The sequence below is a fragment of the Leptopilina heterotoma genome, unplaced genomic scaffold (genome assembly GCF_015476425.1).
Source record: "Leptopilina heterotoma isolate Lh14 unplaced genomic scaffold, ASM1547642v1 Lhet_278, whole genome shotgun sequence".
Classification (NCBI taxonomy): Eukaryota; Metazoa; Arthropoda; class Insecta; order Hymenoptera; family Figitidae; genus Leptopilina; species Leptopilina heterotoma.
Window position 1 is genome coordinate 1,653,103 of NW_025110986.1, and position 27,941 is coordinate 1,681,043.

Below are 27,941 nucleotides of genomic sequence, written 5' to 3' on the forward strand. Positions count from 1 at the left end.
TTTTTTTTCACCCTACTTTTGAAAATTTTTTCGTAAAAGAAAATATCAACTTTTAAGTATATTTTTTGCATTTATTCTCACCGCGATTTTTTTACTTCATTAGTTGGGTCCCCTGAAGACATACCTGAAGGTATTTGCTGAATATCTTTAGTCAGATTTTTTATATTTGTTGTTAAAGCCAAAAACGCACCCTGGGGCGAAAAGTTAAATATATTTGTACATGTTATTAAAATTTTTTTTTTATTTTTCGTTTTTTTGGGTTTATTTGTTTAAAAATGATTTATTTGACATTAGGCAAGTACTCTATCAAAAAACAAGACCGCTCACGTGAAAAAAACCAAAATTTTTTTTTTTTGAAATTTCAATTTATTAACTTTATAACTATTCTAAAGCTTTTGTTAAGTAAACAAAGATCTTTTATTAACTAAATTACTTGTTTACGTATACTTTAACTTATCTACTACTTAACACCTATCAGAAAATAGTTTTAGTAGGCTAAAAATAGAATTTAACTTTTCGCCCCAGCATGGGGCGAAAAGTTAAAAAAAAAAAATTTTCAAAAAAGGACAAAACATGAATTGTTTGCGAAAATATCGGAAACTTTTTTATTGAAAGTTGTAGGGAACAAGTTGCCCTACAATATTGATCTATAAATATTTGCATCTAAGCGGATTATATTGTCTAAAAAAAATCATTTATGCAAAATTTAACTTTTCGCCCCAGTCTCCCCTACCTGTCAAAATTGAGAGACCACCCATTTTCAGGGGAATGAAAACAATTTTTAAACATAAAATTTAAAACTAAAATTTTTTTCGGTATATGTTTTGAAAGATGATAAAATTTTGAAAAGAATAATATTTTACAGAAGTCATTTTGCCAGTATTTTATTAAGATATTTTTAAAAAATCGTAATTTTCAAAGTTTTACAAAAATTTGAATAACTTCTAAAATAACGAATCCTTTTTAATGGTCTTAAGCTTATTTTAAAGGTCATTTTCTACAGAATGATAATTACTTATAGGCATTAACGTGTAATTTTTTTCTTAGAAAATACAGGTTGTCAAACTTGGACAAAAAGATTTAAAACAATCTCATTAACAGAAAAATAATTTTAAAAATTCAATCATATTTTTTTATTAAATTCTCTTGAAAAATCTACACCATATCATGTTTTATATATTTTCTAGAATAGTTTTTAGTACAAAAAATTATTTCAAATTTCTTGAATTTTTTTTTTCTAACTTTGACGACCTGTATATTCTAAGAAAAAAATTACACGTTAATACCTATAAGTAATTCTTATACTGTAGAAAATGACCTTTAAAATTAATAAGCCTAAGATCATTAAAAAGGGTTAATTATTTTAGAAATTATTCAAATTTTTGTAAAACATTGAAAATGACGACTTTTCAAAATATCAGAAATAAAATACTGGCCAAATGACTTCTGAAAGAACTTGTTCTTTTCAAAATGTTATCATCTTTCAAAAAATAAAATGAAAAAAATTTTAGGTTACATAAATTTTATGTTTTAAAATGTTTTTCATTCACCTGAAAATGAGTGGCCTCTCAATTTTGACCGGTAGTGTAATTTTAAAATAATTTACTAATTAATTGATTTTGTTTATGAAACAATTTATCTGTAAATAACTTGTAAATTAATAAAAGTGTAATCAACAAAATAATTTATACAAAGAATTTGTTGTGTATTAATAATTTTCCAAAAATATCATCTTATTTGCAATATAAAGTAATAAATACTTTGTTGTCAACCATTAATATATTAATAAACCGTTTTTTTTAAATTAATAAATAATTTTATCATTAATGTAATTAATCAGTATTTCATTACTAATTAATAATTATAGTAACTAATTAATTAATTCATATTATTATTTGTTACTAATTAAATATTAGTAACTAATTGAAAATTATAATTTTATTATTATTATATTATTTACTAATCTGTCAGTAATTGATAAATAGTTGATTAATAATTAGTTATTAATAATTTAATAATTAATGTTATTTAGATGTAATTTTTGTTTTAAAGTAAATCCATGATCTTAGTAAAATAAAAATAATTTATTTATAAGCTTTCGCTCGCTGAAAGCAAGCCTCTTCAGATACATTTATTTTAATCTGTAGAAATATAAAAGAATTATTCCATGAGGATATATATCAAAAATACATGTTTTTTGAGGTTATGTGTTTTTTCAAATAAGTTATTTCATAAAAAGAAATGCATTTTATACAAAGGTTTTTAACAAATTAATAACTTACCAAGAATGTTTCTTCAATTGCATTATATGTATCTAATTTTCAAAATGTTACCAATGAAAAAGAAAGACATGTTCTTTTTTATAATTATTTTTTTTTAAAACAAAATAAATTTTATCACATAATGCAATTGAAGAAACCTTCTTGGTAAGATATTAATTAGTTAAAAATCTTTGTATAAAATGCATTTCTTTTTATGAAACTTATTTGAAAAAACACATAACCTCAAAAAAACATGTATTTTCGATATATATATCCTCATGGAATAATTCTTTTATATTTCCACAGATTAAAATAAATGTATCTGAAGAGGCTTGCTGTCAACGAGCGAAAGCTTATAAATAAATTATTTTTATTTTACTAAGATCATGGATTCACTTTAAAACAAAAATTACATCTAAACTAAAATTTCTAAATCCAAACAACCAAAATATCATAAATTTAATAATTAATGTTTAACAAATAATTAGTTATTAATCATTTAATAATTAATAATTAATAAATAATTAGTTATTAATTAAATTATTAACTTATTATTAATTAGTTGTTAATTAAATAATAATTATGTATTGAACGATTTTTAATTAGTTACTAAATTACTAGCAATTAGTTACCAAATAATAAACAATTAATTATTACAAAAATCAGTAGAATTTGTTATTTATTAGCAAAATGGTATTTAGAATCTAATATTTACTAATAAAATTCATATAAACAATTTATTATTATTTATTATTTATATTCATAATTTATTATTTTTTAATAAAAAAATTCATATGTAAAGAATAGAAAGCGCAAATGAAAAGATAAGTAATAAATTAGCAACAACTTCAATCTATTTGTAATATTTGTGAACCTATATTTGAACTAATAATTATTTGTTTATTTAAAAATAATTATAATCAATATAATTATATTAAATATTCATATTAAATAATTTTTTTAACAGAACTCATCAGTGCTTTTAAAAGTTATTAAAGTGAAAATGTGGATACGGACATTTTGACAAAAATCAACAATTCATTGAGTGATTACATTTAATTATGTATTCTTCTGTGACTCTCCATTTTATTGAATGACCCAATCAGGTGAGTTTTAAAAATTCAATATTATAATTATTATTATTAAATTTATTTTCAGTAAAAACTCAATATTATCACTATAAATATTAAATATTGTCAAAACATTAAATCAACACAATTATTGAAACAAAAAACATTTTTTTCACTTTCTTTCTTTTTCTAAATACAGTTGAACCTGTCGGAATGCAACTATACATATTTTAAATAATTTTTTTGTATTCAAAAATGTTTAACAAGAATTATTTGCACTTAATTACAGAATATTGTAAAAATATTACAAAATTAAATTATAAAACAATTTTTTAAGGATTATTTACTGCAATAAAATTTGAAAAATTAAGTTGCATACTGACAGGTTTCACTGTAGTAAGAAAATTGTATTCTTGTATTTCAAGTATTAAGTCTAATTTAATTATTTACTTATTTATTTATAAATTTGTTATATACTTATTTATTTATCTACTCAACTGCTTATTTACTTATTTATTCCCGTATTTTTTAAAATGAATTATAAATTATTCTACTTATTTGTTTATTTACTTATTTAAGGGGACACCTAAGTCATCTAAAAACAATGCAAAAAGAGTCAACTTTCGGTACACTTTTCTCAAAAACTATTATTCCAATTGCGTTCGCCCTTTTTTCATTCGATTACAAATATAATCAATTATATGAATAAGAAGTAATACGACGTTATCTTCAATAGAAACTTTTTTATGAATATTTATACCAAAAGCAAAATAAAAATCCCATTTTCTCTGATTCATTGACTCATATCTCCGTTTGTACAACTCAAAATGATGTTAAACTTCTTATTCGTATTCTTGGAACCTTACTGAACAAAGTAAAAAAAAAAAATTACAAATCGGTTTAGTAGATTCGGAGAAAAGTGTATTGAAAGTTTAAAAATTGGAAAAAAACAATTTTTACAGGAGACACGAAAAAAGAAAAAATACTAAAAACTCATGGTATTCAGAATCATGTAATCAGATTTTTATGAAATTTGGAATACTTGGGTTTTTGGGGTTTTCTATTCCTAATTGAGTCTACTTTTAGAAAATCAAATAAAAAAAATCGATTTTTTGTCATTTTTCCACTTCGGTGTCCCCTTAAATATTTACGTACTTTTTTATCTACTTACTTATTACTTTTATTTACTTACTTATTATTTTTATATTTACGTACTTTTTATTTATACTTATTTATTAATCTACTTATTTGTTTGTTTACTAATTTTTTTATTTACATAGTTTTGGTATTTAAGTATTTGTTTATTTATTTACTGACTTATTTATTTACATATTTATTTATTTACTCCTTTATTTACTATTCATATTAAAAAAAATTTATTTACTACTCACATTTAAAAAAAAAAATTCAGACCAATTTAAAAATTCTCATGAAAAAAAACTGTAAGTTTCTTTTTACAGTTGTTTTTTGTTTTCTTTTTGTAATCAACAATAATAGAAATTGAAAAAAAGTGTTAATATGGCGGCTTATTTCAAGATGTGAGAATTATATCCTTTGCGGTATTATAAATTAAGAGACTAAATGTAAATTGTGCATTTCCTGTTCGAGATGTAGTATTGCAGAGAAATCCCTAGGGAATTGAGTCACGTGACACACGCAAATATTCTCATTGTTCAATCTACGATCGCTCCACATTTTGTTTGTCATGTTTGTTGTATACTTTTCAATCAGTTATTTCACATAAAAGCGCGCGAAAGTCGTTCAAGTTTTCGCTTTTAGATTACTTTAAAAAAAAACAAAAAGGAAAGAAATAGAGTAATCACAAAATTTACTTTTTACTTACTTACTGTTAATTTTTCACTTTCCTGCACAACGTGATTGGAGAATATTTTTTAAAAAAAAAAAAAAAATTACAATTAAATTTTATTTTTATAAATTTTAATTACTATACGTAATTATTTTTTTACGATAACAATCTTACACATTTTTTAATTATAAAATTTGTTTTTTATTTTTTCTGTCTAATGTAACTAAAATATATTTTTTATTATCGATATTTTTTATGTTTTTCATAATTACGAAGAGTACTTTTTACTCATATTAATCACTTTTTTAATTATGTTTTTAACTAAATAGAAATTAAATTTTAGATTGAAATAAGAAGAAGAAATTTTATAGTAAAATTTTTTTCAATGAATATTTATTAAAAATTTTACTTATTATTATTGATTATAAAAGTTTTATGAGTTTAGAAATTTTTAGAGTTTATTTGTATTATTTGTAATAATAATAATAATAATAATAACAATATTATTATTTTTTCGAAGTTATCACTTGGTCACTATTTTTTTGCCTGACTTGGATTGGTTAATAATTATTATTAATCACATATAACAATAACAATAATTAGTATATAATAATGTATAATATAATATTATATAATAAAAAAATTAAAACTAAATGAAAATAAAATCATTGACGAATATTGTAAATTTATTTTATTGAGTTATAAAAATTATAAAATAACATCTGAGTCAGGCTCTATGAACCTCCCTGTTTCACCAACATTCATGAAAATTAAAACCAAATACATTTTCTTGTAGCTATTATTGTAAGTAATGATATCTTAAAAGGATTTAAAAAATTTTTTAAATTAAAAAAGTTAAATAAGGGGCATTCCAGGCCAAATCGGAAATAATTTTGCTTTTGCATCTCAAATTTTTTTTAAACATTTTTTTTCTTTTAGCACTCTTTGAAACGAGTTACCTTGATTTTTTTCAAATTTTTTCATAAAGCGGTTCAGGAGATACAGATTTTTAAAAAATGACGTTTTGTACGTAAATTTTTTTTTTAAATGCTTATAACTCGGTCAAAAATTGATCGAATTGGACGTTTTTATAATGAAAAGTTTTGTTTTCATATCGATCAATTTTTTTCAAAATCTTTTGTAAGAAACTACCCAATGGGAAATGCCAGTGTAATGCCGATGTTCACCACTGGCTTAGTACTCAGACGATTGTTCGGCGTAGTCTAGCCGAGCCTCGACAATTAGTGCTGGCGCAGTACAGAATTTTTGTTTCGCCAAAGCTTGGACAAGCCACGGCGGCAAGTGCTGGCTGAGTATAGAAAAATTGTTCACGACGCTCTTTGCCAACATTGCTTTTTTGACATAAACTTGAAAAAAATTATAAAAAAAGTTTATGAATGTTTATAAATATAAATTTATTGAAAAAAATTAATATTTTACTTTTCAGTTGTTCATTTTTTATTTTTATTAAATTTAATAATAACAATTTAACATAATTGTCTAATTTTGTAAATAATAAATTATTTAAACAAATTAAAATTATAAACAAAATTTAAACTTTAATCTGAATAATAATTTGGTTCCTATTAAAATACTATTATACTTCTTGCTATGAATAAAAAATTATTAAAAAATTACCACGTAATTTAAGAATTACGTAAAATGTTAAATGCAGTAAGTAAAGTAATTTAATTTAATTATTAAAAATTTATTTTAATTTATTTTATTTCAATTTATTATTTCTAATGTATCCCTATTTTTTTCTCATCTTTGACTCAATAATTGTATGTCTGAATGATACTGAGATATTAATACTTTACTGTACACATGTGTCGTTAGCATAGAGGTTAGAGCGTTAGTCTGTTAGTCTGTAGGTCGTAGGTTCGATTCCCCTCGTCAGCAATTTTGTTTATTTTAGTCTTCATCTTTAATACAATTTCTTTAAGAAGAGAAATATTTTATAAATAATAACTATTTATTAATATTATTTACCATTTTGTTGTTAAATTATTTATAATTATTAATTTACGACTCATTAATAACAATACGGCATTTATTGCGGCAATATTCTCAGCCAGCACTGGTCCAGTGCTGCGCCAGCGCTGCCTGGCAGCACTGGCAGGCAGTACTTCGCCAGCGTTAGACAGCGTTATCATCCCAGAGTTATACCAGTGCTGTCTGTCAGCGTAGCTGCCAGTACTGCCAGTGCTGGCGCAGTACTCCGCCAGTTGTAAATTTCCCATTGGGTAGCAGTAAATTAACAATTTTTAAACCTTGTCCGATTGTAAGCAAACGATGGGATCTATTTATTTTAAAATTTTTAATTTTCATATACACAGTGAAAACGGTAGGCCTAACTTGGAATTTGATTAAATCACAATTTTACACGGAAAGAAGGTTAAGTTTGGAGAGACTCAGTCTGAAAACACATTTGCTGTGAAAAATTTGTGTGATTTTGTCAAATGGCAAGTTAGTCTTTGCCACCACTGCGTATATAAAAATTAAAAATTTCAAAATAAATAGATCCCATCGTTTGCCCACGATCAGAGAAGGCTTAAAAATTGTTAATTTAGTGCTAGTTTCTTACAAAAAATTTTGAAAAAAATTGATCAATACATACATTGTTAATAATGAAATTTTATTTTAAAAATTTTAAAATCTTATCGTAAATTATTTTAAAATTTTTTAAAAATATTTTTATTAAAAACTACGCGTGAAAACAAAACTTTTCATTATAAAAACGTCAAATTTCGTCAATTTCTGACCGAATTATAAAAGCATTTAAAAAAAACTTTTTGTAAAAAACGTCATTTTTCAAAAATCTGTATCTCCTGAACCACTTTATGAAAAAAATCAAGGTAACTCATTTCAAAGAGTGCTAAAAGAAAAAAAATTTGAAATGCAAAAGCAAAATGATTTCCGACTTGGCCTGGAATGCCCCATAAACAATTTAAGTTTTATACACCATTTTTTAAAAAAATTCAGTTTTTAGAGGTTAGGTATATTAAAAAAATATTTTAAGACCGGGATTTTATTGACAAATATATGTACTTTTAAGGATATTAAATGTTAAATTGAAAAATATTATTTTTTAATGCAAAATTCGGTAATTTTTTTATAAACAAATAGAGTTATTTTAGTGTTCCAAATCGAAAAATGAAATTCTTTTTTTACATCATTAATCCTCAAATTCTTAAGAAGAAGTACAAAAAAATATTTTAGTATTCTCTAATTTTGAACAAATGGCAAGAGTTTTGTTGTATAAAAGTAGGTATATAATTTTACCAGACAGACTGAGAATGTTAGATAATTTTGTAAAACAAAAACGAATCTTTTGTATTTAAAATGGAGGATAATTTAAACATTTTCGTTTCTTATGGTAAAATTATATACTTTTATACAACAAAACTCTTGCCATTTGCTCAAAATTAGAGAATACAAACAATTTTTTTGTACTTCTTCTTGAGAATTTGAGGATTAATAATTTAAAAAAAGAATTTTATTTTTTGATTTGGAACACTAAAATAACTCTATTTGTTTATAAAAAAATACCTAATTTTGTATTAAAAAATAATATTTTTTAATTTAACATAAATTCCTTAAAAGTACATATATTTGTCAATAAAATCCCGGTCTTGAAATATTTTTTAATATAAGCTCTAAAAACTGTGAATTTTTTTAAAAAATGGTATATAAAACTTAAATTGTTTATAACTTTTTTAATTAAAAAAATTTTTTCAAATCCTTTTAGAATATCATTACTTACAATAATAGCTACAAGAAAATGTAATTGGTTTAAATTTTCATGAATGTTGGTGAAACAGGGGGCCAGTTCATGAAGTCTGACTCATATATATTTAACAAAATAAATTGAAATACGTAAAAACATTACAAAATTAATAAAATATAGAAAATTAATTAGATAAATTTTATAAATTATATTACAAAATTATTTCATTATAAAATAATTATAAAATTACTGTACATTGTAAACTATTTATTTATTTAAATAATTACACGGTCTGAAAATCCAGAGTAAATTATAAAGGCATTAAAAGTATTTTAATAATAAAATAATTACATTACAAAATAATAAATATTTTTAATAATATAACAGAAATATAAATATTTGCTCGCTCGACACTAATTTTGACCGAAGTTAATTAATATGATATATTCAATAATGTTTGCAGAGGAAATTATTAATCTATTAATAATAATAATAATAATAAAAGTAGGGCTGAAATTATTTCGTAAAATGAAATTAATGTATCTAGTGAATATTTATAAGCGTTTTAATGATAAGCAACAAACATTAATGAGCCAAGTTTATTTTCTCAACAAATTTTATCGATTCACATTATTTTGTAAGAGAGACGAGTAGTAACTGCCCAATATATACTTACAAAACCTTTGGTAAATAGAGAACTACAATAATCGATTGTACTTTACTGGACTTTGCTCCTTGAATTCGTATTAATTTTTTATGTCACTGAATTTTCCACATTCAACACACGAAATATCTCCACTTAAACAATGTTGTCATTAGTGAAAATAAAACAAAAAATATTTTAAAAGAAAAGTACTTTATGTTTGAATTTTAGTCTTAATTTAACAAAAAATAAAATACTATTTATTAAATTAATTATTTTTTAAAAATATTGAAAGTATTACTTTAGAATATTGAAATTACTACATAGGAATATTCCATTCATATTCTTGGAATATTCGTCTACAATATTCCATCCGCATTTTTCGAAATATTGCAATGTCCGACCTTTGGAATAATTTAGGAATATTCCATCAGTCTTTTGGGAATATTTTTATATTTATTAGTATTATTTATGATGTCCTAATTAATTTTTTCTCTACTTAAATAAATTCATCAATTTATTTTGAACTAAAAAAGTTGTAAAAAGTAATATTCCAATAAAATATTTCTACTACATTCCAATTACAATATTGCAATAGAATTTTTTGAAATTTTTCCAATGGAATATTTCAAAATTTCAACATTTTCGTATTCCTGAATGTTGGATGGAATATTCCAAATGTTCCGACAGAATACTCCAGGAATGTAAATGAAATATGTCGTGCTAATTGAGATTAAAAAAATATTACTTTGGAATATTAGGGAAAAATTTACGGGAATTTTCTAAACAAAATTACACCCTGTTTTGGAAAGTATTAAAATTTCTAATCCACCTGAATATTCCTTTGAAATAATTTTGAATTATGGAATTAAAAAGTTGTAATTAAAATGCGAATATTCCAAAGGAATATTACTTTTTAAGTTTACAACTTTTTTACTTCTATGTTCAAAATAAATATATTTAAAAATGGTGCGAAAATTGATTAACAAATAATCAATAATACTAAAATTTAAAAAACTTTATTTTACAAAATTCCAATAGAATATTTTTGGAATATTGATATAATTAATATTCATTAAATATTATTGAGAAATGTAATGAAAATTTTTTCATTTTATTTTAATTTTAGTATAGAAATTCAAATACATTATAATTTGAAGAAATATTTTATTGACATTCCTGGAATATTTTTGGAATGTTTTGAATATTCCATCCAATTTTTAAGAATATTATAACGTCCAACCTTTGAATTGTTTTTTTAGATTAATGTAGGAATATTCCATCAAAATATTGTGGTAATATTTCATTGGATTTTTTAAAAATATTTTTTATTATTATTAGTATCTTTAATGATAATATAAATTTTCGCCTTATTTATATAAATTCCCATTTTTTTAAATGAAAATATGTAGAAGTAAAGTAGAAGTGTAATGTGCCATTGAAATGTTCCTGCACACCGAAAAAAATAAAATCTCAAAGTGAGAAGAAAATTCCGCTTAACAATTATTTTTACATTTTATTTTTAATATGCGAATATTCATTTACAAAAAAGAGGAATTTTTGTTTACATTTAAAAGTTTTTTAACTAAAAGATGAATTTTAACCTTTCTTCTTTGTTTGAAATTATTCCTCTCAAATTGAAACAAATTTATACTAGAAAGAAGATTTTTAAGCTGTTTTTTGTTTTTCTGAACGCACCTTCAAACTGCTTAAAAAGTGACATTTAATGGAAAATGTAAAAGAGGAAAAACCTCTCAATTAGAAATGAAAACTTTAGTGCCCATATATAAGAGGAAAAAATGCGGCAAAAGAAGAGGAATAGTCTAAAATTGAAATTATTTTTTTTTCGGTGCAGTATTCCAATGAAATATTACTACTGTATTTCAATTACAATGCTTAAATGAAATATTTCTACATTATTCCAAAAGGAACATTCCAAAGGCCGGACATATTGATATTCCCAAAATGTGAAATATTCCTTTGGAATATTCAGAAAAATGTGAATAAACAAATAAACTATTCCATATTTTTGAGAATGATTATATTTTTTACGAAATTGAAAAAAATTAGTATTGGAAAATAAAATATAAAGAATTTGTATTACTACATTTATTTAAAAGTTGAAGTTTTCTTTTTTGCAGAAAAATTAAAATTTTTTTCCAGAAAATTTAATTCAATTTCTCTTTATTTAAAAAATGATAATTGTTTTTTTCTCTTTTATTTCTATCTATAGACGAATGTGCATATACATAAATTGTTTTGGAATTGATTTATTTTTTCTTTTCCGTATTGCACTCAAGTTTGTATAATAGTGTTGTAAAAACCAAAGTTCAGTTTGCATGCAAAACGTGTTTTAAATAGTTTAACTTGAAATAGAAAATAGAGGAAATTATAAGTACCATACCCCATTCCATTTCCCTTTTTCGTCACACTCTAATTGAAATTTCTCGACTCTCAATATTTTACTGGATTAGTGAAACATATATTGTAAAAACAACCCCTTTCACATTTTTTTGTAAATATTATTTATATAGAGGTACCTACATACATGTTTTAAACATTTGTATTTTTCCAAATTTACAATTTTTATACGCAAGAAAATCATTTATTTTTCGATAAAAGTATAAGTTATTTATTAGTTATTATTATTAGTTTGTTATAATTAATTATATTATAATTTATTATTAGGTATCTACAATAATTATTAGTTACTTATTATTTCTTATTATATTAAATAATTATTTATTAAATAAGAAGTAAATATTCCATTCACATTCTTGAAATATTCCATTAAAACATGCGGAATATTTATTCAGAATATTCCATCCACATTTTAGAAATATTTCTTTGGAATATTCTGTCTGTATTTTAGGAAAATTGTTTGGAAATATTCCATCCACATTTAAGGAATATTAAAATGTCTGATCTTTGAAGATTTTTTTTAAAATAATGTAAACATATTCCATTGGAATATTTTTATTTTAATATAGTAAGAATATTTCAGAAGAATATTATAGGAATTTTTTTATTGGCATATGATAAGAATATTTCGTACAAAAATGGTAATTGGAAAATAGGAGGAATATATCATTTAAATATTATTATAGAAATATTCCATAGGAAGATTGTTTTTTAAATTTACAACTTTTTGAGTTCAAAATTAATTAATAAATTTATTTAATTGACTTGGAAATGGAATATTATATTATCGGTATTACCAATAAAAAATATTGTTACTGATTCTTAAAAGAATATTCCCACAATATTTTGATAGAATATTCATACATTATTCTAAAGAAAGATTGTAACGCTAGGACATTTTAATATGCTTAAAATATGTATTAAATATTCCAGAAGAATATTCCCAATGTTCCAATGGAATATTCCAGGAATTATAATGAAATATTCCGTGTTTGTTGGAGTCGTATATTCCTAGTGCAATAATCCTATATTATTTTAAAAGAAAATTTCCAAAACTCAGTCATTTTAATATTCCTAAACTGTCGATTGAATATTCCAAAGGAATGTTCTCAATGCTTCAAAAAGATATTTCCATAATATTTTATTAGAATGTTTCTAAAGTATTTGAGAAGAACATTCCAACTGTGGGACGTTTTAATATTCCCAGGCGACACCGAGGATATAATTCCATTCTCATTCTGGAATATTCCTCTGAAATTTTTTATTCATATTTTAAAAATAAAATAATTTCCGACTTATGTTTCCGAATAATATTCTTTTGGAGTAACGTTGAAATATTCCATCAAAATGTTGTATGAATATTCAATTGGAATATTTTCTAAATATTTTTCTTATTAGTATAATTTTTTGTTTCTAATCAATTTTTGAGCCACATAAATAAATTTACCAATTTATTTTAAACTGTAAAGTTTAAAATTAAAAAAAACTAATATTCTTTTGAAATATTCCTATAATATTCTAATTATATATTCCTACACTATATTCCAATTACAATATCCCAATGGAATATTTCTACATTATTCTAAAGGAACATTCCAAAGGACGGACATTGTAATATTCCTAAAATGTGTATGGAATATTCCAAAGTAATATTTCAAATTTTCCAATAGAATATTCCGTTCGATTGATGTAATGTAAATAAAAATCAAATTGCTCAAAAATAAATAAAATAAATTTCGTTTAAGAAAATTTAAATTTAAAAAATTCTTCTTCATATAAATAAATTATAAAATCAATAAACAAAAAATGTAAATCAAAAAGTTAAATAAAAAAAATAAAGAACAGTAATTAAATTTTTTTCTCTTTGCTTTTATGATTACAGTGTTTAGACATAAATTTTATAACTGAATGAGGTTATTTAAAATCTGTGTATTTATTCAATGATTTTAATTTACTTATATATATTATATACAAGGGTAATAAATCAGAAAGCACAAAACACTAAAGTTGTCTCATTAAAAATATGATTCATATTTGAGAGAAAGAAAAACGTAAATATCTGCTTTTTTAACGACAGAGTAGAAATCGTGTATTTACAAATGAATAGTAGAAAGATCTAGTCTTCTGATAAAATCGCAAATATCGATTTTATAATCAAAAAATGAGGTCGAGAGTTAGGTACAGGTGAGTTGAAATTACCAATTTTTTATCATTTAAAATACAAATTCTGGATTATTTTTCTTTTTCTCGTCTATTGTTTAATTTGACAATTATTTATAATTTAATAATTATAAAAAAATAAATAATTGTAAATTTAAAAAACATAAGTAATTATTAATCTGTATAAAATTTAGGTTTAATTTACCTTTCTTTTTATTACACACAAGGAATATTCCATTGATATTCCCAGAATATTCTATAGGAAAATTGAAAGTATTCTTCTGGAATATTCTATTCACATTTTAGGAATATTAAAATGTTCAATTTTTGGAATGTTCGTTTAGAATTATTTAGGAATATTACTTTTTAAATTTGACACTTTTTTAATATAAAATTAATGGATGAATTTATTTAAATGGCATGAAAATTGATTAGTATATGATTAGTGATGCCGCAAGACTCGAGATTTTCGAGACGAGACGAGACAATCATCGTCAAGACCAAGACCAAGATGAACTTTTTTCTCGTCTTGTCTGTTCAAAGCGAGTCGAGACAATAACTATCAAGACCAAGACAAGATTCAAGACTCGAAAACTATCGTTAAATACATTATTTTTTAATTTCTAAATAAAATTATTCTCTGAATATTTTATAAATAACAATTTTATGAAACTTTTTCAAGATTTAACTTATTTAAAATAAATTCAATTTCAGATTCTGTAAAGATCAATTTTATTGTCAGAAATGGAAAAAATTAAAAGTTTAGCATTAATATTTGTGGTTGATTTTAAGGTTTCCAAGCAGAACATGGAAAATTCAAAAATATTTAAATGTTTTTAATATCTTCAAAGGTTGCTGGACACAAAAAATTAAAACTTTTTCTTCAATTCTAGAAAGTTAATACTTATTCCAGTATTTTTGATAAAATTATCATATTTTTATAATATTTTAATGAAATATTCCTACATTATTCCAAAAGAGCATTCCAAAGGTCCGACATTTTAACATTCTCAATATTCCAATGGAATATTCTACGAATATGAATAGAATATTCCAATGTACTATTCTAGGAATATGTATGGAATATTCTAAAGATACCTATAAATGAAATATACCGTGCTTACGAAATTTTTATATTCTTCAAATAAATAAACAAAATTAAAAATAAATTACATCTACCTTATGTGGAAATTGTATTATTTTTTCAAAATTCTCCTCAAAAATAATGTTTTACAAAATTTAAAAATAATATTTTTTTTAGAATGCCCTTGATAGAAGCATGGCTCAAAGCATGGCTCTACTTGGGATTTATAATTGGATGGTCCGAGGGAACACGTCCGCAATTCGACTTTTCAACGGATATGGGACACGTTTTAGTTCCAGCCGATGCCGAAGTCAATTCTACAATTTTTCGCTTACGTGCTACCGATCAAGATGCCGATTTTCCATTGACTTTCGATATTTATGGTAAATTTTACAAAAAAGATGAATATCAATATATTTATTCCTATTTACAACTAAATAGAAAAAAATATTTTTCAATCCTATATCATATTAATAAAAAAATGTTTAAATTAATTACAAATAATAATAACTTTAATATTAATAAATAAAATAGAAATAGAAATATAATAAAAATAAATAAAATGAATATGTACCTAATAATTTTAATAAATTATAAATGTTATTAAAAAAATATTAATATTAATAATTATAAATAGGTAGAAACTATTTTGTGAAATAGAAATAATTATTTAATTTTATTAATAATAAATTTTTTCTATTAAAAATAATTTCTAATGCTGGTTCAAATTTCCACTGAATAATAACGAAACTTACTAGAAATATTCCATTCACATTTCTGGAATTTTCCATTAAAATATTCCATCCACATTTTAGGAATATTTGACGGAAAAACTTTGTAACGAAGTGTTTCGTTACTTACTCTGCCTAATTTGCCATGTGTAGGAAAAGCATTTTCAGCGTTTAGAGAGTCGTTTGTTTGTCTCTTTCTTATCTTAGGTCTGTCTCGTTTTTTGTCAAGTCTCTTGTATATTTCTTTCGAATCAGCGTGTGAGGAGATGTGGTTTTCGTGAAATCAGAATTTAAATGATTTTGCGCATGATTAATTGTCAGCGAGGGATTATTTACTTGTGTATTAGCGTGTATGCTCCTCCCGTAATAGCCACGTAATAGAGCATTATTACGTCAGTGTAATACCACATAATATAGAGGTAATATTCTGTAATAATCAGTAATACCCTGTAATAGTTCTGTAATACCCTATAATACTAGATAATACGCGTAATAGCAGGAAAATTTAGTGTATTAGAGTGTACACCATTTTAACTAGTAATTACCCCCTCGATTGTCAGCGTACGTCACATATGGTCAGCGACCCTTTCCAAGTTTCTTTCAGGTTCCGTTCCGTGGGGATAAGAAGAAGGGCTCTTTCGAAAATTGCGAAGGAAAAACGAGGAAACGATTTGATAATGAGGAAGCCTACTCCCAGGCGGAAAAGTCGGACGAACGTCGGAGTTTACAACCGGCTGGGATCCGCGCCCGTACAGACCGCAAGTACCGACGGTCTGTACCGATTCGGATCTGAAAAAGCAACCGGCGCGGTACAGATTATGCTCCGACTGTCGGAACCGTCTTCCCACTCCCAATGGGAAGTAAACGATTGGTTCAATAACAATTTATTTATGACACAATAAAATTGTACCTAATCATTAATCTTGTAAAAAAATGGTTTTATAATAGAAAAACTGTCCTTTTTAGAAAAGGGCCCATATTGTCGATTTTTCGTATTTTCAAAATTAAGAGGGTGGGATGGTTTTAAAAATTTTAAACCTTTTGGGTTTTAATCTTTTAGGTACCCTGGACTGTAAACAATTCTTATCTGAATAACTTCCCAGAAGAACCAGAGATATTAATGTTATAGTCTTTTTTTTCGTAATTGTCGAAATGAAAATTTGGATATTGCGTCAATTTCTTCATAATAGAGCTGTAAGAAAATTTTAAATAACCCAGTGAGAAATTTCTTACCCGTCCAATATCGGTCCAATATTGGGAGCCAAGAGACCAATCATCGGTCCAATAAAGGCTCCCAATATTGGACCAATATGGGCTGATGCTTGGGATGTAACGGGTTCGCCAAGCATCGGTTGTTATTATTGGTCCAATATTGGCTGAATATTGGCAACCAAGAGAAAAAAATTTTTTTAAATAAATTTTTAATTAAATAATAATAATAAAAAATTAATGTTTATAATTTTTGTTTAATATATTTATTTGTTTAATTATTTATTTTTAATAATTTATGTAAATAATAAATAATTTATTATTTATAAATTATAATTATTTAAAAATGCAGCAACTATTAGGAAATAATCGAAATACCATTCTGCAAAAAAATTCTATCATTGAAAAATCAATGATATTCGGCCAATATTAGACCAATATTAACAACCGATGCTTGGCGAACCCGTTACATCCCAAGCATCAGCCCATATTAGTCCAATATTGGGAGTCAATCGGCGCCCAGCACGGCAACCAATATTGGACCGATATTGGACCGATTAAAGTCTATTGGCAATTTCTCACTGGGAAGTTTAATCTCTATTCTTTTTCTTTAAATGACACAACAAAATTGTACTTAATCATTAATCTTGTGAAAAAATGGTTTTTTAATAGAAAAACTGTCCTTTTTAGAAAAGGGCCCATATTGTCGATTTTTCGTATTTTCAAAATTAAGAGGGGGGATGGTTTTAAAAATTTAAAACCTGTTGGTGTTTTATCTTCAAGGTTCCCTGAACTGGAAACAATTCTTATCTGAATAACTTCCAAGAATAACCATGAGATACAACAATTAGTTGCGGTATCGCAATCTTTAATTCCGTTTTTCTCGAAATGAGGTTTTTGGCGTTCTAAACTTTGAAATTCCGTAACTCAGCGAATTTTTAACCAAAAAAGTTCTAAGACCACTCAAAATTTACCAAATTTTGACAGGAATATGCCCATATAGATAACTCCAATAGTGCCAAAATGGGCCCTTTTCATGTGGACGTCCACATATAATTGTTGGATTAGTATATAAGAACAGTGACTTATTTTCTCGATATGAATTGTATATGCGTTCCGTCGATTACAGTGTGCGTTACTTTATCTGTATGTTAGCCGAATTAGATTAGGTTGCGTTAAAATTAAGTTATCAATCAACATATGTAAAATAGATTTCTTCCTTACTTATTAGTATGAGTGGCGACATTCTGAATACCTGTCACTGACATTTGACATTGTTTTTTTTAGTGAAATCGTGAATTTCAAATGTTGATCAACTGACTACTAAATTTTCAAACTCTCTTTCCGTGTTTAATAGTCAGACTACGAAATATTGATACCGTCGCAGTTTTTCCCCACTTTAGTAGTCAATTCACTAAAAACACATGGTGAGTTTAACAGAAACTAGTATACAAAGTTTCTCCGTGTTCCCTAAAAATTGGATGGAATATTCCTAATATTCTAATGGGATATTCCAGGAATTTGAATAGAATATTCCGTATTATTGGGATGTGAATGGAATTTGTCTAAAAATAATTATTTTATTACAGCTACAGCAACTCCAGTTGTCCGGGTTGAAAATTTACCGTGCACTTTGTACAACAAAGTGTGTCAGGCTAACGTGATTCTTGTGAGACGGTTAATACCCGGAAGACTACACGACTTCGTTGTTCGAGTTAGAGATACTAAGGGTGAATTAAATTCAATGCAAGCAACTATTTCTGTCACCAATTGCACAACACCTCGTGACAAAATATTTCCACACATTCCATCACTTGTCATGGTTCCCGAGGTGAGTTTCACTTTAAATTCATCGTGACGATAAAAATTAGAATTGATTGTTCATTTGTGGAAGTTTACTCCCTCATCACTTTTCTTTATCAAAAAATAAAAATTTTTGTCAATAAGGGTTATTAATTATTAATTTTATTAATTATTTAATTTATTTATTTTTTAATCAAAAAAATTCGTAACGTTTTTTTGAAACTTTTAATTTCCCAAGCGACAAGCTTGGCAAGATTGTACAGTAAGCTTGCCGCAAGCTTGCTTCTGTAGACTCTCGAGCTCTCAAAAGTATTTTTTAAATTAAAAAAAAATGTTAGTTTTAGTTTTTTATTTTTTGAATTGATGACAAATTTTTAGAAACAAATTATTCGAGGGGTACGCTTGCTGCAAACAGAAAAAATGGCGTTATTGCAATATAATATTATGAATATTATACTCATTATAATTATCACAATAATATTAGTAATAATAAAAATAATAAAAATAACAATGATAATAATCATAATTATGATTTTTTTTGTCAGGATGCGAAGCCAGGTACAGAACTTGATTACATTTTAGTAAGAGGAAATCCCTGGAGTGGAAAACCAGTCTACATAGAATTGTTGGTACGAGAAATGTTTGCAATTATTTCTTAATGAATAAATTAATTACTTAATTTAATGTATAAATTTTGTTTCCTATATTGAATCTTCCTAAACATATTTATCCTTCTTAAAATTGGAATATTCCTTATACTAGAATGAAAGATTCATTTTAAATATTTCTTCTTTAATATTTCTACTGTTTAAATGAAAAATTATTACTTTAGAATATAATTAATTTTCCAATTGGATATTGTAGGAATGTGAGTGGAGTATTCAGTGCGTTTGAAATATTTGTATCTTTATAAAATTAAATTTAAATTGTCAACTCTCCCAACTAATGTTTCAGTGGAATATTTCCAATGGTTCAATTAAATATTCCAGAAATGTTAATAGAATATTCCGCACTAGTAGTGCAAAATTATCTGTGACATATTCCCCAGTATCACGAAGTTTTTTATTCACATCCCTGGAATATTTCATTGGAACGTTCGGAATATTCTTGTGGAATATTCCATCAAAATATTGTGAGAATATTTCTACTTTATTCCAAAGGTCAAAAATCTTAATATTCGTATAATGTAGATAAATTATTCTACAGGAATATTTTGAAAGTTTCAATAAAATATTCCATCTACAATTTATAACAATTCCATCTACAACGGAATATTTAAATTATATTCCAGTTAAATATTCTTTTATTATTTTAAACAAATATTCCTTTTTTAATACATTTTTATTATTCAAAATATTAAAAATAAAATATTCTTATTTCCTAATTCAATTCACATTCCTGAAATATTTCATTGAACATTGGAAATATTTTTCTGGAATATTCCATGAAAATATTGATGGAATATTTCTACATTATTCCAAACGAACATTCTAAAGCTTGAAGATTTTAATATTTCTAAAATGTGGATAGAATATTTCAGAGGAATATTCCCAATGATCCAATGGAATATTCATGTAAGGTAAATTGAATATTCCGCGTCATTGGGTTTTCTGAAATTAATTAATATTTTTTATTAATTATTATAAATAATCGTTATTAATTAATTTTAATATAAAAAAATATTGCAACTATATTCCAATTATATTCCAATGGAATATTTTATTATTATTTCAAATAAATATTCCGACTTTCAAGTATTTTTATTATTCCAATATTAACTATAAAATATTACTTTCCATTTCCATTCACATTCCTGGAATATTTTATTGGAACATTCAGAATATGCTTCTGGAATATTCCATCAAAATATTATGGAAATATTTCTACATTATTCCAAGGGTTGAAAATTTTAATATTCGTAAAATGTAGATAAAATATTCCTTAGGAATATTTCTAATGTTTCAGTGAAATATTCCATCTACAAGTTAGGAATATTAGTAGAATAATAAAGAATATAATGCAATATTAGTAAAAATATTACATTAAAGTATTATAGAAATATTCTAACAGAATATTATATAAATATTCCATCGTAATATTATATAAATATTACATCGGATTATTATAGAAATATTCCATCGGAATATTACAGAAATATTCCATAGTAATATTATATGTTCCGCGTGATTGGGTTTTTTAAAATTAATTAGTAATTCGTTTTCATTAATTATTATAAATAATCCTTATTAATTAATTTTAATATTAAAAACAAATATTTCGTTCCATGAGGGAAATTTCACTTCGGGGAATATTTAAATTTGGAAAATGAATTTTATAATTTTAGGAACCAAAAGGCTTGTTTAAAATCATACAACGACAAACCGCAGCCACTACGCGAGGGGTAATTACGCTTATCGGAGAATTGGATTTTGAAACTCAATCCATGTTCACCCTCACACTGTACGCAACGGTACGTGACATTTATTTAACCAGGACATTACAAACAATGGAGAAGAATTGCTAATTAAAAGAAACAACCCTCGAAAAAAAATTAATTGCATTTTTCCATTTAGGATGCATACACTGAATTAGGAAAGGATACACGTAACATTGCCGGTTTGAAGGTCGTTGTCGTTGTCAAGGACGTTCAGGATGTCCCTCCAATTTTTACACTTGCACCGCCATTAACAAAAATTAATAACACCGTAAAACCGGTAAGTTCCTTTTTACGCATAACAATTACAAACAAAACTATTTTTTTCTAATAAAAATTGTAAATGAAATAATTTTTTTTATATCATAAAAATTGTAAACAAAAATTTATTTCTTTTTTTATTAAATTTATAAATAAAACTATATTTTCTTTCACAAAAAATTATAAGCAAAATATTTTCTTTCTATACCCATATAAAATTAGAAAGTACAATATATTCTTATTGGTGATAAAAATTGCTTATTTTATTGTTGTATTTTATGTTGTCTTAAAGGGCGATGTTGTCTTAAGAGTTCACGCTGAAGATGGTGATAAAGGAGTTCCCAGAGAAATAACGTATGGTCTCCTACCGGATAACAATCCTTTTGTTACATTCTTTAACATTTCGGAAAGCACAGGTGAGTTTGATAAAATTCTTTCTTAAATCAATTTTTTATAATAAATTGAAAAATGAAAATATTAGAAAAATATTTTTCGCTATTTAACGCTTGTTATAATACAGCCAAATAGCATGAAATCTTCAATTCACATTCCATGAAATTTTATATTGGAATATTCCAACCATATTTTAGGAATATTAAAATGTCCAAACCTTTAGAATAATGTAGGGTCAAATTTTCTCAAAAAAATCAAAGTTGGTCATGGGTCTTTCAATTTTTGTGAAACTTGGTATAAATGCAGTGTTTTATGACAGAAGATTGTAGGAAATAAAGATTTAAAAAAATTTTTAAAATTGTTAATTTTAACGGGCATTAAACATTAAAGTACATTTTTTTAAAAAAACGAATAACTTTTGTCCATTTAGTTAGATTTTGTTTATATTTTAGGTAATAATAATTGATTTTCTAAAAATTTAAAGTGCAATATTGAAAAACAAAAAATCCAAAATTTGACCGGAAAAAAGATGTCCAATACTTATAATTTTTGGCTTTTAGCTTAAACTTAATTTTTAATCGTTCACATAACTTTCCTCTTTTTCTTATCGCATTTTGAACATTCTTAATGCAATTAAGTGCAGTTTTCATGTAGCCAAAAGTGTCGATTATTATCCTCAATCAATGTCGTTTGGTTGTAACTTTCAGCACAACCTACGAATAGATCTTCATCTCTGGTGTCAATTCGATCAATTATTTTGTTATCAAAGGTTTTTAAATTTGTTTTTCTATAATATTTCTTGAATATCTAAAATTAACATAAAAAATTTAAGTAAAAGTCACTTATGGCCATCTTACCCAATAATATATGACAGAAGTAAACATCAAAATATATTAAACAAATAAAATAATTTCTCCCTTAATTTTTTGTTTATATCAAAGCGTAGGTTATTTACTACTCAATGAAATTAAAAATTTTTAAAAAAAATATAAATGTAACAATAAGAAATCTGAATTTCTCAAATTTTTTTGGGACCATGCAAAAAAAATTAATGATTCTACCTACAATTTTATTATTTGAATTGGTCATCTCCCCCGAACTTACCCTATATTGAATATTTCTTTAGAATATTTTTGAATTTTTTCAGTGGGATATTCCAGGAAGGTAACTGGAATATTTGATGCCTTCGGAATATTTTTTTTCCTTGTGAAATTTAATTGTTATCTAGGATTAGCGTATATAATAAATGATAATAAAAAATGACATTTAGTAGACAAATTGTTGTTTACTTTTTAAAGTATATAGGATAAAGAAGGGTACAAGAGTTTTAAAGCGCGACGATCGATTTAAGTGATAAAGTACAAGTAAAATCTCCAGACTACTGAAAAATTACACATGTATATAATTTACCCTACGACCCTGATACTTTGAAATGGACATTTTCCTTATCTCGCCCTTTAAATCAGTGCTGATACTTAAAATCGAAATGAGTCAAAACTGTACTGAGAGTTGTAAAAGAAAGTATGAGGAAATAAAAAAGGGAGTCCAGTTCAGTCACCACATGGATATCGATCGAATGGTCAGGACTCTCCTCGTGATTGTTATCATTTCTCTCTGAGACGCATGCGATCCAAACTCACCCCCTTTTCTTCTCCACCTACTTCATTACCTTATTTAACCCTTGTGAAGGTTTTCTTAGTCCAAGCACCTCTTTTGGTCTCGTGCCAAAATATGCAAAATAAAACCGTGGCGCGTGTTTTGTTCACGCACATTTTTCTTTTTTCTTTAATATAATTCCCCCATCTTTTTTGTATATATGTGACTGTCCACGAGAAAACAGGGCTTAGCTTTCACAGGGCGAGTGATTGAAGTAGAAGCAGAACGAAGGAATGCATACAATATAACATCTTTAAAACGTTGTATTGTCAAAAGTAATTGACAATTTACAACTTTTGATTTTTGCATTTGAAAAAGCAATATAATATCTATCGATTAGCATAAAAACTCAAAATTGATTTTTTAGAGCTAAGCCCTGTTCTCTCGTGGACAGTCACATATATATATATATATATATATATATATAATATTATCAATAATATTTTCGCGGCGCTACGAACGTAAACACAGTACTCTGAGGTTAACGCTTAGCACCACTCTACTATAGTATCCTCGTTTGATAGATTAATTCCTTTTTCAATATATGTTTTATATTATTGAAAAAAATTTATTTAAAAAGATGTTAATACTTCATAATTGTGACATATTTATTTATAACAATATTAAATGTTTACAAGCTTTTATTTTAAAAGATTATTTAAATCTAATGTAATAATTAATGTTATTTTATATTTATTTTAATAAATGTTTACATTTTATTCAGTAATCAAAACTTATTAAATTACTTTGCCTTTATAAAAAATATATCTATTTTTATATTTTAAATAAAATACAAGTAATTTGTTAAAAATTATAATGAAAAAAGTAGTATATACGTTAACCTCAGAGTACTGTGTTTACGTTCGTAGCGCCGCGAAAATATTATTGATAATATTTCGTAAACGGCTAATGGAATTGAAATCAAACTTTATAGAAAACTTATTTATATATCTATAAACATTTCATTCACTGGAAGTTTGTTCTCCGTAAAAATTTCCTGGATAAACGAAGCGTTTGAAAATTATCAAGCATTAGTTGAACATTGATTAAAGAAATTATTAATAATTGTTTTTTAAATTCAAAAATTTATAATTTTTAATATTTTTCACCAAAAGGATAGCATAAACTATAACTTTCGTGAATTTCATGAAAAATATTAATAACTTTTCATTTTAGAACGAGTTGAGGAGAAAAAATGAATGAAATGTTATTTCATAAAAAAATTAGTTTTTTGCCTTTTTCTTCTAATACCTTAATAGATACGAAAAATTTTTATACAAGAAAAAAGATGCGCAATAAAATTTCCTATTCAGAAGTAATTTAAACAAATTTTTTTTTTAAATTAATTTTTCAACCTTCAGGGACTCATATATATATATATATATATATATATATATATATATATATATATAGAGAGAGAGAGAGAGAGAGAGAGAGAGAGAGAGAGAGAGAGAGTTATATATTATAACAAAATAATGTACATTCATAATGACATGTAGCCTCGCATTTAGCAAGAAAGAAGGAATTCTTCGCTAATTCGCTTTATGTTTTATTCATTTTGAAGAGAGAGTTGGAATTAACGAAAGCGGTATATAGAGAATGCAAAAGGGTTATAATTGAACGCTGAGAATATGTACATCCCTTAAAAACACGGGGAAAAAGGGGTGTGGGATTGAATTTTATCTTTTTTTATTCTCAAGACAACACGAAATATACACTCAGAAAAATGATCTATTAAACATAAAACTTCTTTTAAAACAAGTTCTTTAATAGTTAGAAGAAAAATTTTTAAAAATAATAAATAGTTTATTTGTTACAACTTCAACTTTTTTTTATTTCTACACTGAGAAAAAAAACTATTGGCTCAACGCAACAGCGCCAATGCCAGTTCTTATTTAGTACTGCTTGGTACTATCTAGTACTACTCTACTGCTCAAAAGATTTTCCAACACTATTATAGTCCTACGTAACATTTCCTTAAGTATATAAAATTTCATAACTCCTACTTAGATTCTCTCTAATCTTAGAGAATTCTCTAAGATTAGAGAGAATCTTAGTAGGAGTCATGTAGATGTTAAGTAGAACTTAAATTTCGACTAAGGTAAGTTTCAGAAGGTTAATTTATTTATTAAGTCTGATAGAAATTTAAATTTTTGAAAAGAATTTTCATTCAAACTTACTTTTTTAAATCTAATCTTTTATTTGGCAAAAAATCCAGTTAACTGCATTTATTAAACTAAAATCTCATTTAACAAAATTCCTATTTCTGAGAAATCTTATTTAACCGGATGTTATTTATTTTAAATTTATACTAAAATGAATTTTTATGGTGCACAATTAGTATTGTTTACTACAATTTGTACTAAACGCAATTTTTAATTCATCTACCTATCTAAATTTGAATTAGTTAAAAATAAATAATTTGATAGTAAAAAGCTAGTCACTAATTTAAATAGTAATATTTTACTAACGAAATAGTTAATAATAACTAATTTATTTGTTAAATTTAATTTTATACCCAAAGAAAAATTTTATTTGAACCAAATATATTTTACTTGGGTTAAATAAACGTCTCAGAGCCAACTAGGTTGATTTATTTATTTTTAATAAAAATTTTATTTGAACTGAATAATTTCCCACGTGAAACGATTCAACGAAAACCACTCTGCTGAAATTCCGTATGGAATTCCGTAAAGAATTTCCCTACTGAATTTTTGCAAATATTCCACATTGTATATTTTTGTAGAGTTTTCGATAACTTTTAAAAAACTGTTAAACTGGTATCAACTTTAATTAGAGTTGGTAACATTTTTTTATACTTTTTAATATTTCCTTATTTAATTTTTTTAATTTTTAATTTTTTTAATTAATTTTATACGAAAGAAATCCTAAGCTGATAAGAAACTGTTAAACTGCACTGAAAGAATTTTGGGGAGGCTGCAGGCTTTACATGAATGCTGCTAGAGCTCGCTGCCTCAAGCTCGCAGTTTGTAACAGTTAGTTTATTAACGAGACAAGGGGATAAAATTAAATAAATAAAATATTAAATTTTAGTTTCGAGATCATGTATATATTGTTAATCAGAAAGAAATAAATCTCAAATGACCCGATTAATTCCGTCATGTATAATTAATCATGAATTTTCTTTACAAATAACAATAAAAGAGATTAAATTGAAAAAACGAATATAAATATAAAATATATCGAAAACTTTATCACACGTGACGTCACTTCACTCCTCAATATTCGCACACACATACAAATATATAAAAATAAAAATTCTCAGCATGACGAACGAACAATTATAAAATGTTAATAACATTCGAATCAGTATTTGAAAATTTGATAAATAAAAGAAAAAAGATAAATTTGATTACAGACCAAATTGACGAGCGGTGTAATTTAAGATCGTCTCTGGAAAAAGAGGCAGTGGGAAAAAGAAGCTGGCGTATTGTCGAAAGATATGTAAGATGATGCTGAGAGAATCCAAATGAATCCAGTATCCTCTTTTATCGATCTTTATGAGTGCACCTCAAGAACAACTGCATCGATTCAATATATTAAGGAAATTCCTCAGCACGTGTCAGCATGCGTCGTGATGAATATCCTCGCCAACGACTTCTTTTATTCCCATTTGCTTCTGGCCCTCTAAATTCGCCACACTGCGATTTTTATATAAAATAAACAATGATATGATTATAAATTTAATTAGAGAATAAACACCACAACTCAATCTTCTACAATAATGATACCTGCGATTTCTCGGCGAGATACGTAGCGTGGCCAGAACTCCAGAGACCATATATATATATAAAATGATTTGCGTGACTCTCAACGACGCGATTACATTTTCAGAGACATCCCTACCAATTTAATTACGTCATGAGCAGTAATAAAATTTTCGGGATATCGCGCATTCTTTGAGACGTCACTCTCTTACAAAATTCTCCCACATACTCATTCGCCGTACCCACATTGTCAAACACACCATTGTATAAATATTGTCATGCTTCATTATCCCCCTTTGCTTTTGACTAGACATAGTAACGTCGAAAGTAATTACATAATTTTAAAACATTCACATCCTAATTTTACAATCAACAATACAACTCACTAACATTTTCTTTAGATGCAATTCAACAAAATTTTCATAGATTACCTCAACATAACATTTTCAATTTATCGGCCTTTTAAGAATTATTTTAAAATTAAAATTGTTCTTATTTATAAACTTGAGAATAATGTGACGAATTCATGATTTAAAATCTCACGCTTATT

The 27,941-nt window shown here is 25.2% G+C and overlaps 1 protein-coding gene across 1 annotated transcript in view; it reads left to right on the forward strand.

The window, feature by feature from the left end:
* Positions 1–27,941, forward strand: part of LOC122504102 — a 215,861-nt gene that overhangs the window by 1,136 nt on the left and 186,784 nt on the right. Inside the window, exons 2-8 of the mRNA XM_043614999.1 lie at positions 3,229–3,367; positions 15,354–15,563; positions 18,704–18,947; positions 19,465–19,548; positions 21,264–21,389; positions 21,493–21,633; positions 21,907–22,030. Coding sequence (XP_043470934.1) covers positions 15,355–15,563; positions 18,704–18,947; positions 19,465–19,548; positions 21,264–21,389; positions 21,493–21,633; positions 21,907–22,030 — 928 coding nt within the window. The 5' untranslated portion in view covers positions 3,229–3,367; position 15,354. The remainder of the gene's footprint in view (positions 1–3,228; positions 3,368–15,353; positions 15,564–18,703; positions 18,948–19,464; positions 19,549–21,263; positions 21,390–21,492; positions 21,634–21,906; positions 22,031–27,941) is intronic.